The 14,834-nt window shown below is 38.1% G+C and overlaps 1 protein-coding gene across 2 annotated transcripts in view; it reads left to right on the top strand.

The window, feature by feature from the left end:
- Nucleotides 1-14,834, top strand: part of tll1 (tolloid-like 1) — an 86,857-nt gene that overhangs the window by 45,177 nt on the left and 26,846 nt on the right. Inside the window, exons 6-14 of one of the 2 annotated variants that reach the window (XR_015475720.1) lie at nucleotides 1,038-1,216; nucleotides 3,672-3,777; nucleotides 3,873-3,997; nucleotides 7,172-7,287; nucleotides 7,464-7,566; nucleotides 7,685-7,801; nucleotides 10,042-10,600; nucleotides 11,961-12,283; nucleotides 12,375-12,500. Coding sequence is in view for 1 of the 2 variants with exons in the window: in NM_131010.1 (NP_571085.1) it covers nucleotides 1,038-1,216; nucleotides 3,672-3,777; nucleotides 3,873-3,997; nucleotides 7,172-7,287; nucleotides 7,464-7,566; nucleotides 7,685-7,801; nucleotides 10,042-10,187; nucleotides 12,088-12,283; nucleotides 12,375-12,500 (1,214 nt within the window). In the remaining variant the exon portion in view is untranslated. 2 annotated transcript variants of the gene reach the window in all.

Raw genomic sequence — 14,834 nt, 5'->3', positions numbered from 1 at the left:
TATCTATCTACCTACCTACCTGTCTGTCTGTCTGTCTGTCTGTCTATCTCTGTCAATCTCTGTCAATCTCTGTCTATCTATCTGTCTATCTATCTGTTTATCTATCTGTCTATCTATCTGTCTATCTAGTTTGTTTTATAAATAAGGGATTTCATCATGTTTCAAATAGACATGCCCTTTTCAACACTCCCAACTCGTGCGCCATCCAGAATTTCTTATAATAATAAAAAAAGAGTGTCACTCTACCTTTCACAATTTCATAATTACAATTCTTCCACATTCACTTGAAGGCAAATCATATTACAGCATTGTCAATTACCGCATTGCCACACTGAGCACAGTCAATCCCATATGGCTTATAAATAAATCTACAGCATGAAATAAACTGCATTAACCGGTGACATATGAAAGCATAGCTAGAGCACAAACCTTGCAGGGTTGTGAGGCTGCTTGCAATATTGTTGTTAACAATAATCAGATTTGCAGGCTTATGTAAATACAGTAACGGAAACAATTCCCCATAATGTGCCAAATTTATTCACCATTCACACAGTACAGCACAATTTAATCAGCATTACACTGAGGTGTAAAACACTGTTTTTGGAACTCAATCTTGAACCCACCTGTTTTCATTTTTTCCCTCTTTCTTTGTCCTGCGATTCATTGCTGTGGCACTCGGTCAAAGGTGAAGAATGCTTGGTTATTTGTTGTTAAGGAAACAACACAGCAAGGATCTGAATGCTAACCCTAACTCACCCTAATCAGCGTTAATCAGCTCTCATCATTTCACTCAATCCGCTGCTCACCCTGCAGTAAACTACAACATCCCAAACAACGGAACATTTGCCCAGTTCACCTCCCATCACCCCCTTATTACAGACAGTCATCACGGCACTTCTGTGACATAACCACAGTTATTCGAGAGTGGAGGGAACCAAAAAAAAAAAAGTTAACTTTTCATTGAGATCACTTTTTAGGCCTGAGATTTAACCTTTTTTATTTTATTCATTTATTTATTTATTTTTGGGATTTTGCAGGTGTTGCTCTTATGTCGGCCGCCGTGGAAATGGTCCCCAGGCAATATCTATAGGGAAAAACTGTGACAAGTTTGGCATTGTGGTTCATGAACTTGGGCATGTGATCGGCTTTTGGCATGAACACACGCGACCTGACCGTGACGATCATGTGACCATCATCCGGGACAACATCCAGCCAGGTAATGCATGACTGAAGTCTTCAAGTCTGCATCCTACAGAGGAGCTTCTAGTTAAATACAGCTGTGTTTCACATGGATTCCAGTCTTGGTTCATATTAAAAATTTTCATTGTTGTTAAAGACATTATATAATCCAGGTAGCTCAAAAATTTATTTAAGCTTAAACCAATTTAAAGTCCATGGCTGTCCGAAATCATATGAACGTCAGTAGTATGAATGGAACTCGGATGGACTACATCTGCCATTTTGTCATCATCACATGACCTACACGCATCAGTTACGTCGATTCACTCCTATTTATAAATTCTCCCATGACGCATTATGGGAAAGCGAAGTGTCCAAATTCATAGAAATTGAAAAACAGTATGTGAGAAGTACCCGGATGACCTACTACTTCCGACAAGTTTCTAAAGTATGCATCCGGGTACTTCTCACATACTGTTTTTCAATTTCTATGAATTTGGACATACTACTAAAAGTCTTCCGTCAAAGTCTGACCATTTGCTTCCGTTGATACTCCCCTGGCTCCTAATGCATTATATTGTCTTCTTGAGCATTGGTGAATGTTTTCACCCTTTTTAATAGTTTTGTACAAGATCCTCAGTTGTATTCAGTGTGAAAATATGCAACCCAAAATCATACAGTCATCATTGGTAAGGGCTCAGATTTGTAATAGATGCTAAAAAATGACTAATGTGCAGAACCTGGAGTATTAAAAAATGAATAGGCAAGGCAAGGCAAGTTTATTTATATAGCACATTTCATACACAATGGTAATTCAAAGTGCTTTAGGTAAACAGGAATAAAAGAAAATAAAAACAGCAAGGAATAAAAACAAAATAAAATGTGTTAAAAACGGGTTGGAATGAAAAGGAATGAAAAAGAAAAGACATAATGGTGCGATCTGTCAGACAGAGCACAGTGCTCATTCAGTAAAGGCACAGCTAAACAGATGCGTTTACAGTTTTGACTTGAAAGTGCCTAATGTTGGAGCACATCTGATCATTTCTGGAAGCTGATACCAGCAGTAGGGGGCGTAGTAGCTGAAAGCCGATTCACCCTGCTTTGACTGAACTCTTGCAATTTCTAGTTTACTTGATCCTAGTGATCTGAGTGATCTCTTAGGGTTGTATTCAGTCAGCATATCTGTAATGTATTGAGGTCCTAGTCCATTTAGTGATTTATATACAAGTAGTAATACTTTTAAAATCTATTCTGAATGTAACTGGGAGCCAGTGTAAAGACCTGAGGACAGGTGTAATGTGCTCTGATTTCCTGGATTTGGTCAGAATCTTGACAGCAGCGTTCTGGATGAGCTGCAACTGTCTGACTGTCTTTTTGCAAAAGCCGGTGAGGAGTCCATTAATAATACACCCTGCTGCTGATAAAAAAAACTGTGGGAAATTTAATTACAGAGGATAAACAAAGGATTTATAAACAACTTTTACACACATATAAAATCAGCTGTGAGTCATTCAGTTGACAATAGTATCATCAATACATCAGTATATTAACTTTTGAAATTTAACTTATATTTTCATAAATACATCTGTTATATTTATTACAGTATATTTCATATTCCTCTAATATTTAATTTTTTTGTTATCGGTTTCTGTTACAATTATTAACATTTTTCAAAAGAGCTGTATAAATCAAGTAGTTTATTCAGTCACCTAAAATAAAAATAAAAACTATTTAGTTTGTAATATAGGCTTGTATTCACACATAGATCAATACATGTACATATGTTTATTAAATATAGTGAACAAGATTTCTGGTCGTTTCTCACCACTCAAGCCAGCACAAACCATGCCATTAAGTGAAGTTTTATAATCTAATTTTGAGAGGAGCACATGAAATGATTGATCGCAGCTGGCCTTTTATCTGTAATCAGCAATAATCCAATCAGACCAAAATCGCCCTACTACATTATCATCATTTTGGAATAATCCCTCCTTCCACCCCATCTCCTCCTTTTACTCCTTTTACCAGGAGGGACTCTCAGGACCTACCTGATCTTGGACTCCTTTACATGCTTATTGACCAGGCAGGAGCCTTGGGCTTAATTATCTCCGAGCTTAGGGTTCTCTCCCGGGACAGCATGCCAAACCTGCTATTAGTGTCAAGCATATCCAAGTGTGAACTCTTGAAATTAACATTTGAGTTTCCGCTTTGGACATGAATAACATTGTGTCAGTTATGTTAAGAATTTTCAGTGTTATTGGAATTACTGTCCTCTGTATTTATTTTAGTTAGTGTCACAGTGGTTTCAGGCACTATTCATGGTTATCAGAAGAATAAAAAAGATACTTAACTTCAGTTATTTTCTCACACAGACAGTATTTAAGCAATTGTGGCATAAAAATGACTTTTCAAGAGTCAGAATTCAATCCTAAGCGCTGGCTTTGTGAGTGTAGCCCATCTGTTTAAATGCGAGTGTATCTGTGTGCGCTCAGGTCAGGAGTATAACTTCATCAAGATGGAACCAGGGGATGTCAACTCTCTTGGTGAGCCGTATGATTTTGACAGCATCATGCATTATGCCAGAAACACTTTCTCCAGGTGAGACTTCTGTCACACACACGGAATTTCACACTCAGTAATTTAATTCAGAACTTTCTTTTAAGCACGCTCCCTTTTGTCTTTCTTTTCCGCAGAGGAATGTTTTTGGACACGATTCTTCCCTCTCGTGACGAGAATGGCGTCAGGCCTGCTATTGGTCAGAGAACCAGGCTCAGTAAAGGGGATATATCGCAAGCCAAGAAGCTGTACAGATGCCCAGGTAGGCCTACAGCATGTGTTTATATGAGGGAGAAAGTTTAATTTAAGGCAGAGAAAAGGTGCAAACGACAGGAGGAAGACTACACTTAATGAGCATAGTAGTGTCTCCTGATAATATTATGCATGCATGTCTGTTAGCTTGCATGACATAATTTGCTTTTTGTCAGTTTTATGATACACATGTGCTTTTTTGCGGCGGATCTGTGGGTAACACTGTTGCACCACAGCTAGAAGCTCTCTGGTTTATGTCCTGGCTGAGCCATTCAAATCTCTGTTGGAGTTTCTATTTTCTCTCCATTCTGGTGTTTTCTCCACCATTTAAAAGCTCTAAATTGCAACCATACATAGAACAAGTTATTTGGCAAATGGGTGTAAGGATGTCCTTTTTACCCTGCAAAGAGGAGGGCCACCCTGACATTTTGGGGACAAAGAGCATGATAGCACCCTCTTGCTCTACTGATTGTGTGTGTGTGTGTGTGTGTGTGTGTGTGTGTGTGTGTGTGTGTGTGTGTGTCTGTGTGTGTGTCCATGCAAATGGCATATGAGTGTGTTTCTTCACTGTTGTATTGTTTTGAGTTCATGCACTCATATTTGTGTGTGTGTGTGTGTGTGTGTGTGTGTGTGTGTGTGTGTGTGTGTGTGTAAAAGCGTGACGCATGGCCTACTTCACATACAAAGACAAAGCTCTCCTCTTTCCACCATATTCACTGTCTGTGACAAAATTGGTGAACTAAATGACCACTTTCATTGTTCAGGAAAGTATGTCCAGTAGGGCTGTGCGATTTGGGGAAAATATCTAACTGCGATTTTTAAAAAATGTATTTATTTATTTTATTCTTATTATTTTGACAAATATTGTGATTTGATTTGCGATTTAATTTTAATTTTTGTCAATGACGACAATTCTGCAACAGCTATTAAAAATGACCTGTTTTTGTTCGGTGTCTTTGACTTTGAAACCAAAATATTCCCAAATTACCAATGTTGTTTTTCTTTGATATTCATTTGTCTATTAATGCTTCTGAAGCAGCATACGCCATTATGCCACTTGCCTGTGCTTTCCTGTTTGTTTTCTTTTTTTTATTGTGGGCGTTTCACATAGTTCAGCTGTGCAATTCTGATTGGGCAAAACGAACATGAGCTCACTTAATTGGCTAGTAAGACTGTCACACAAAGACGAAAGTCACTAATTTGCTCTGGGTGGGGAAATGAAACAATATTTCATGTCGCTGCCTCTTGCGATTAACTAATCTCAATGTTTCAAATTTCGATTGCGATTCGATTTCAATTAATCGCACAGGATAAACTTTTTGAAGAGCGGGAGGGGGGGGGGGGGTGTTCTCGCGCGCGTACTGAAGAGCGGTGTTGTCGCGCGCGTTCTGATCAGCTGTGTTGTCGCGCGCGTACTGTAAAGCGGGGGAGGGGGATTGAGCGCGCGTACTCAAGAGCAGTGTTGTCGTGCGCCTACTGAAGGGCGGGACGGAGGGTGTGTCGTGACACGGGGGCACTTTTTATCATTTTGGAAGGGCACTTTCTATCCAATACTAAAAAGGGCATGTGCAAAATGAGAAGATATATTAGATTATTTGCTTTATTGTAAGTGAAGAGAAAGGTAACAAAAAAGACAAACAACACAATAAAAGTCCCATGAATGTACATAATTTATCTTACCCAGTTCTCTTAATTATATTTATTTATTTAATTATTTTTCATTCTTGACTTTATAAATGTTCATTGATCGTTTTTTATGGAAAAAAGAGCTGCTAGGACATTCCACTTCAAATCTGCTTTTGTTTTATTTGAGGAAAGTGAACACTGTTCTAAATCCAAAGTTCATATTTCTGCTGTTACATACAGGTTATCAGCATAGCTGTCAACATTCCCGTTTTACCTGGGAGGCTTATGTATTTTAGACCCATGTCCCGCCACCCTCCCGTTTTGTTATTTATCCTAGAAAACTCCTATAGTTTCACCCTGCCCCCGGTCCTCAGCTTTTTGTTACAATCTGTAACACCACCGGGTCTTTGATATTGTATCTGATCCCAGCGGCCGCCTGAAACCCTGTCCATATTACAGTTACTAACACCACAGTACAGTTACTTGTACAATTACTTCTTCATCAAAGCTAAAGGTAACAGCTTTAATGCGTGACTTATGACTTTATATTCAGATTTCCTAGAAATTGACACCCAAAAGCACTTCCATATGCAACCACTGTTAAATGAGCTCTGACTGAAAACAGAGGCCTCTCAGGCGAATGTTTGGCCAACCGCTACATTGCTAATTGGGAGGAACATTTGGCCAATGTTAGCAGAAGATTTGGCTTGTCTTGAACAGAGAATATGCTCTCCGATCCTGCACTGTTTTGCTCCTGAGATCTCATTAGGACAGTCAATAGGTCTTTGTTACTTTATTGCGTGTGTGTGTGTATCGGTTTCTTGCATTGCTATTTAGTGGTGGAGCTTCGCCATTGTTGAGCACATGGTACTATGGCGCAAGCACTTATAGCCAAATTGTGACATCTTTCTGTTGTGCTGTCTTTCAGACTACACAGATAAAGAAGAACATACAGCACATACATTGTAGTCCCATTAATGGATCCCTCTTTTGATGTCTGTTATTTTTGTCAATTGGTCAAAAGATTCATAAGTAGGCCGACACGAAATCCACAGATTTTTAGCCCATAATTGAGTGTATTTGTTTACTTGTGTAATCGTGTTTAAATTTATATTTATTTATTTTTTTAATTAATTTCAGTAATATTATAGCCTTTTAGTAGATATATTATATGAGAGACTTGCTTTGTTTACCTCACAAGTGGATCTAATTGGATTTGCTTTGTGAACATTAAATAAAAGTTAAAATTGTATTTTTTTATTTTAAATATTAAGTTTTAGTTATGATAATCCTAAAATCATTCTGCATAAATCTGCAGATTATCTACAATATTCGCTGTCTGCAGTTTCTGTCTGGCCCTAATCATAAGTAGTTAATTTGCACTAATAAGTCATTCACTGAATCTGAAGTGAATCTGAAATTACTTATTTTTTCTGACATGTGAAGTCGTTATATTATAAATGGAATTACTAATATTTTTGAATGTTTTTTTTTGTATGTACACTCATTATTCATATTATTCTTGTTATTGTGTTGGTCTCTTGCTCTTGTTCTCAAGCATGTGGCGAAACACTACAGGACTCAGTGGGGAATTTCTCATCTCCAGGATATCCTAATGGATACCCATCATATACACACTGTGTATGGAGGATCTCTGTCACACCTGGGGAGAAGGTAAGACTGTCTGTATTAAATATTACATTTCTAGAGGCACTGAGCCGTTCTGCATTCATCTGTATCTGCAATCTTCAACCCATTATTTCCTGTAATTGTCTTCACTACAAGGTTGTAGATGATAAAAATGCTGATCCAGTATGTGTGTTCTGAAGTGTATGTGTTGCCTATTTCAGATAGTGTTAAACTTCACCACTATGGACCTCTACAAGAGCAGCCTGTGCTGGTATGACTACATTGAGGTTCGTGACGGATACTGGAGAAAAGCGCCATTGCTGGGTATATAACTGCTGGAATATATTAAGCAATTACATGTATGACAAGTGCAAAGCATGCTTATGGGGCAAAATCATTTACATTTTATTGTGTACATGTGCATATGTGCATATCTGTGCAGGCCGGTTCTGCGGTGATAAAATTCCAGAAGTTCTGGTCTCTACAGACAGTCGGATGTGGATTGAGTTTCGAAGCAGCAGCAACTGGGTTGGAAAGGGATTTGCAGCAGTCTATGAAGGTGTGTGTTTTCACATCAGATTTTTACCTACGCAACCAGAAAACTTGGCCAAAACTATTTCTCTTTCTTTTGTTTTTAATAACGGGTGGAAATCAGCATCAAGACACACTATCAGATTATGTGCATTTTACTGGCCATAAAACAAGTAACAACTTTAACTTCAGATCTTTTTAAAACTAATATAAAAGGAAGTCTTCACTGTACAATTTTTAATTATCCTAAATAATTGGAACTTGTCAGACTGCACAGATTGAATCCCTAGGTCAGACTGTAAGAAATGTCAAACTGAAGTGCGTTTCCGAAAACCCTCGTTAACCAACCAACATAGTTTCTGGTTGTGTTTTATTCCCCGTTATCCCCCATGTCCTATTCCTTTTGAATGTTCCAACATTTAAACTTGGAATAATAATAATAAAAAACATTAAAGTCATCTTTCTTAGGTGTAATTTGCAAAAAAAAAAAGAAAAGTATTTTTTTACAGATAAGTTTTAGCGATCTTCATATTGACAATTGCGCTCCCTTCGTAGTGCACTTTGAAAACATTTATGCCATTTTGAACACAGCTGTGACTCAGGATAAAAGCTATAGGTGACCTGTTATTTAAAAGTGGAATTTAGGCTATGTTACCGCTCCAAAGCTTGTGAAAACAAGCAAACAAATATATACACGCATATATATATACACATCTGCAGTGGTTTAAATGTGTCAAAGTAGTCTTTTAAAAAAAAAAAACCTACTTAATATTAATAATAATAATAATAATAATAATAATAATAATAATAATAAAATATTATTATTAGGTAGGATTTTTTTTCATTTCGTAATAAATAGCCTACTGTAAATTAGGCCTACAACCATTAACAAATTATATATGATATTAGTATATGTGTTAGCTAAGTGATTTTGTATGGAATATACTCAACAATATTTGTAAAGGAAGCATATATAACTCCTGTATGTGTCGATTACAAATATTTAAATTAATGTGGAAAACGAGTGCATGTTTTTACCAAAGCTAATATTGGATTTTTTTTTTTTTATACCTGACGAGGTTCAAACGATGGATCTGTGAAACCACTGCATCTTACTATAATAGTTCAGCCGCGAGTTATGTCATTGTTTGGGAAACAAACCCCTGGACAACAATGAAGGTGTGCCAAACACAGACTGAAGAAAACTCACCCAGAGTTTGGTATCATCCATCTGAAGTTGTCATGCTGATTGATGCAATCAGATTCAGCGGTTTTATTGGTTATTAATTTGATGCTTCTTATAGATGAAACCATATTGAAAGGCCATTAAGAAGCTGTCCTTGAACATGTCAAACCAACTATCAAAGATAACAAATTTTAGCTTAGGATTTCAGAAATTTATTAGGATTTTCCAAATTTGTCTTAGATGACCAAATCAGGGATGAAATGATTGAAGCTTGTCAGTCTGCACAGATCTTCACGTCAGACTGCAAGAAATGTTGGATTGAATGACAATGAAGATGCACCAAACACAGACAGAAAAAACTCTCCTGAAGTTTGGTTTCATCCATCTAAAGTTGGCATGCTGATTGTGTCATCAGTTTCAGCGCTTCTATTGGTTATTAGTTTGATTCTCCTTGTAGCTGAAATCACATTGAAAGTGTCACGTGACATAAAAGAGGAGGAACCCAATTGCAAGAAAAACAAAGTCTTTTAATATAGTTCTCACAAATAGACAGAAAATTGGTGAGTGGCTGGAGGCACTGAACAGTTCCGGTAACAAAGATCATGTGACCGCTCAGCTGATGACATGAAAACAAACACCCACTGACAGCCACGCGACACCCACACAAACACAGAGAGAGAAAGGCACACATACTTAGAAACACGTATCATAATAATGAACTGTCACACAACGCAGACACTTCAAATAAGGAGCAGATGAATCCACAACCGTGACAGAAAGTGTCTGAAATCTGATCACAATGGCCATTAAGAAGCACTTAGTAAACATGTCAAACCAACTATCAAAGATGATAGATTTTAGCTTAGGAATTAAGGAATATTTTAGGATTTGGCAAAAATGTCTTAGACAACCAAATCATGGAAGAAATGAGCAGGGCTTAACAAAAAATGTTTAAATATTTAAAATCTTAACATCCTAATTTTGACAAATAGTTTTATGTTTAGATACACAAATAAGACCATTTTTTACTAATGAAAAATCAAACAAAACAAAGTGTTTTATCTTCTCCTTGTATCTTCTAGCAATATGTGGAGGGGAGATCAGCAAGGACTCTGGACAGATTCAGTCTCCAAACTATCCAGATGACTATCGCCCATCTAAGGAGTGTGTGTGGAGGATCACAGTGTCTGAGGGCTACAGCGTGGGCTTAAGCTTTCAGGTTTTTGAGGTGAAGTTTCTGCATGAGTACTCTTTTTATAATACCTGTCATGTTCTGTTTCACTATAGCCTTTTCAAAAACGAGACGTCACTATTTACATGTGTGCTGTTTAAAGTCAGATTTATGTTTATTCTTATGGTATATACACACTTATAGATGCATGTCAACCCCATTTTCCATGAGCCTGCAGGTACGTGAGACCACAAGACAGTCACGTTTGATTATTTACATTTAAACGTCAGAATGTCGTTACAAGTCATAACTATGTATGCACACCATTGTGTGTGTCAGTGGGTCAAAGGTGTCGAATTGTTCAGAGGAAATGAAAACACACTCTCTGCCTTTGCATACACACAATCACACTTTCTTTTGCACGCATATAATCTATAAAGAGCAGGACGTGTAGCAGACCTAAGAGCCTGGCTTAGGCCGTACTCACACTAGGTACAGTTGCCTCGAACCGGGCCAAAGCACGCTTGTCCCCCCTCCCGTCTCCCCCGACGGCCCGCGCTCACACCATACCGGGCCACGGCACGCTTACGTCATCGCTGCTGCGCTGTTCAGAAGCGCTCTCTATGGCAAGCCTTTTTAGCATTTAAATCTTTGTTCTGACTCCATAAATATATTTAGAGATATCTCTAATTATATTTTGACTAGTCATAATTATAATTCGACTAGTCAGAATAACAATTAGAGATATCTACAATTGCAAATGTACTAGTACGAAATCAGATTGGAGATATCTGCAAATATATTATGACTAGTCATATTCCTCCATTGACTTCCATTGAAAAATATTTGCAGAAATCTCTAAATGAGTTTTGACCCGTCACAATTGTAATTAAAGATATCTCTAACTAAGTTTTTACTAGTCATACAGATGTCTTTAATTCGTAATATTTAGAGATATTTACAAATATATTTGAAGATATCTCTAATTAATTTACTAATAGTCGAATTACAGTTGTAGATATCTTGAATTGGATTTTTGACGAGTCAAAACTCAGAGATATCTGCAAATATTTTTCAATGGAAGTCAATGGAGGAATATGACTAGTCATAATATATTTGCAGATATCTCCAATCTGATTTCGTACTAGTACAATTGTAATTGCAGATATCTCTAATTGTAATTCTGACAAGTCGAATTATAATAATGACTTGTCAAAAGATATAATTATATCTCTAAATATATTTATGGATAGTCAGAACAAGGTTTAAATGTTAAAACGGCTTGCCATACGCTCTCATTTAGCAGCACAGTGGAGATTTCTCTAGTTATATCGTTTCAGTCGTTTGTTATGCAGTGACATGCAGTCAAATATTTCGCCAAACAGTCCTTAGGGATGCGGGGACACACAGTCAGATATTTTACCGAACAGATCCGCCACTTTTGGCGCTCATAAACAATCATTAAGCTCTCGTGCTGCAAGAATGAGGAGATCTGCTGAAGGCGCGCAGCTGGCGTGCTGTGAGGAGTTCTCGTCTTTAATAAACTACGGCAGTTTTCGATCACTGAACAGTAAGAATGATTAATAAATCCATATCAAACAGTCCATTAAAAGTCACGTCTCGCTTTCGGTTTCGGGCTTTGGCGCGTTTCGCGCTCACACACAAGCGTACCGCGCCAAAGCCCAAGTGTACCGCGCTCAGGCACACCTCTTCCAACCGGGCCAGGGCCGGCCAAGTGAACCGTGCTTGAGCCCGATTCAGCGCACTCACACTTCTCAAACGATCCGGGAAACGGGCCTGGGCACGGTACGGATGGCATAGTGTGAGTAGGCCCTTATACTATAAGAGACGCCTGAGATCCTGTTTTCTTTGGATTGTTTCCTAGCACTGACACCTAAGGTGCCAAAGACATGCTAATGCCATTAACACTTAGTGTATTATGCCTTTGTTTGTGCAGATCGAAAGGCATGACAGCTGTGCATACGACTATTTGGAGGTTAGAGATGGATTGTCAGAGAACAGCCCTCTGATTGGTCGATTCTGCGGCTATGATAAACCTGAAGATATTCGTTCTACCTCTAACAACCTCTGGATGAAATTTGTCTCTGATGGGACTGTCAATAAAGCAGGCTTTGCTGCAAACTTCTTCAAAGGTACACGCTCACACACACGCACACATTGTGCAGATGTGTTGGCTCTCATCCATTCATCTGATGTAACTCTGTGTCTGTGTCATTAAAACAGAGGAAGACGAGTGTCTGAAGCCAGATAATGGAGGCTGTGAACAGAGATGTGTGAACACATTAGGAAGCTTCAAGTGTGCATGTGATCCTGGATATGAACTGGCTCCTGACAAGAAGAGCTGTGAAGGTAAGAGTGTGTGTGCGTGCACACAGGTGCATCCGACTGCCTGACTCAAACATGCGGATGCTTAGGCTAAACTGAATGTTTCAGGAAAACATCCGCAGTCAACAGGAAAACAACAAGAACAGCACTTGGACCATACCATGCTCTGAAAAAACAGGAGTTTTGTCACGTCATCAACAAAACACAGTGTGTTGTTGTAACACACAAACAAAAAATCACAGCAGGTTCAGGCTACACATTATTTTTGTCTGTTATGATTGATGATTTTTTAGATTATGAGATTTTAGCACCTTCATTTATATTTATTCATTTAACAGAGGCTTTTATCCAAAGTGAGTACAAATGAGAGACAAGAAGCACTTCAAGTCCCCAAAGTGCAGCAATATATAGATGCTATGATAAGTCTAAGCTAGATTAGCAGTTTATAAATGCATACAAACACAGATACATATACTACCTGACAAAAGTTTTGTCATCAATCCCAGTTTTAAGAGCAACAAATAATAACTTGATCATTAACTATAATATAGTTATATATATAATAACTAGTTGATCGTTTGGAAAAGAAGACAGATTTTTCTGATGAATCATCTGTTGAACTGCATCCCAATCATTACAAATACTGCAGAAGACCTATTGAAACCTACATGGACCCAAGATTCTTACAGATGTCAGTTAAGTTTGGTGAAGGAAAAATCATGGTTTGGGGTTACATTCAGTATGGGGGCGTGCGAGAGATCTGCAGAGTGGATGGCAACATCAACAGCCTGAGGTATTAAGACATTTGTGCTGCCCATTACGTTACAAACCACAGGAGAGGGCAAAATCTTCAGCAGGATAGCGCATCTTCTCATACTTCAGCCTCCACATCAAAGTTCCTGAAAGCAAAGAAGGTCAAGGTGCCCCAGGATTGGCCAGCCCAGGTACCAGATATGAACATTATTGACCATGTCTGGGGTAAGATGAAGGAGGAGGTATTGAAGATAAATCCAAAGATCTAGATGAACTCTGGGAGTCTTGCAAGAACGCCTTTTTGCCATTCCAGACGACTTTATTGATTGAAGTTATTTGAGTCATTGCAGAGATGCGACTATGGATGCAGTCCTCCAAGATCATGGGAGTCATACACAATATTCATTCTTTGTCCACTGCACCATGACTTTATATTCCATACTGTACATTATTTCTGTTAAGTGACAAAACTTTTGTCTAAGCAAAGCTAAGTTATTATTTGTTGTTCCTAAAACTTAGATAGGCGACAAGAGTTTTGTCAAGGAAGTGTACATACATACTCATACATAGATAAACATACATTGAGCAAATTCTGAATTTAAACTACGCAGGTGAGTGGGCTGCAAACTCACCTCTCTGTGCATACTGTACATATATATGTTTGCCTTCAAAAATGTAGTGTTCATAAGAAAGTGCCTGGTACATATGGAGAGGAAAAGAATTAGTCTTCTGCATGGTGTAGACAAGAAACATACAAATGACACATTGCACTAATTATTGCTTGCTGTCTTGTAAGAAGTGTGCAATGTCTTTGAGAAGACAGAACTAGCAACTGACACCACATCATGAGGCGCACCACACTGCCTTTTTTATGTCATTAAGCAACGGCTGATTCAGCTGCGTATTGTGCACGAGTGTTGCTGTTGATGTTGTTATAATAGTAATATTTAATAATATTGTGATATTCAAGATTTGTAAAGTCATACAGCTCTAAATAACTTGAAACAGCGACCACTATCCTCTCCTCCATCTATAAAAGTCTCCATAATCGTCTTGATAACACAGACACTGCTGTCACTTCAGCAAAAACCCTGCCTTTGCTTTCATTTGATTTGAAGAATGAAAAAGACGTGACTGAAGTAACATGCTTTATTTGCTCAGACGTGACTTTTTTCAACTACGAGCGCACGGCACGCAATGGCAAAAACACAAGACGCACCACAACCGCCTTTTTTGTTGACACGAAAAAGAAGTGCAGTGTGCTTTTTTTGTCACTAGGCAACAACTGAATTAGATGCGTATTGTGCTTGAGTGTTGCTGTTAATATTGTTATAATTGTAATATTTAATAATATTGTGATATTGAAGATTTGTAAAGTCATACAGCTCTGGATAAATTGAGATAGTGATTACTATTCTCTCCTCCGTCATTAAAAATCTCTGTAGTTCTCTTGACAACACAAACAATGCTGTTACCTCAACGGAAACCCCACCTCTGCTTACAGTTGATTGGAGAATGATAAAGACTCGACTAACGTAACATACTTTTTTCGCTAAGAAGTGACTTTGCTCAACTGTGAGCAGACACCTCACAACAGCAAAAACG

Source organism: Danio rerio, chromosome 1, assembly GCF_052040795.2.
Source record: "Danio rerio strain M-AB ecotype USA chromosome 1, GRCz13ab, whole genome shotgun sequence".
Classification (NCBI taxonomy): Eukaryota; Metazoa; Chordata; class Actinopteri; order Cypriniformes; family Danionidae; genus Danio; species Danio rerio.
The sequence above is the reverse complement of the archived record's forward strand: the minus strand, read 5'-3'. Positions and strand labels throughout refer to the sequence as shown.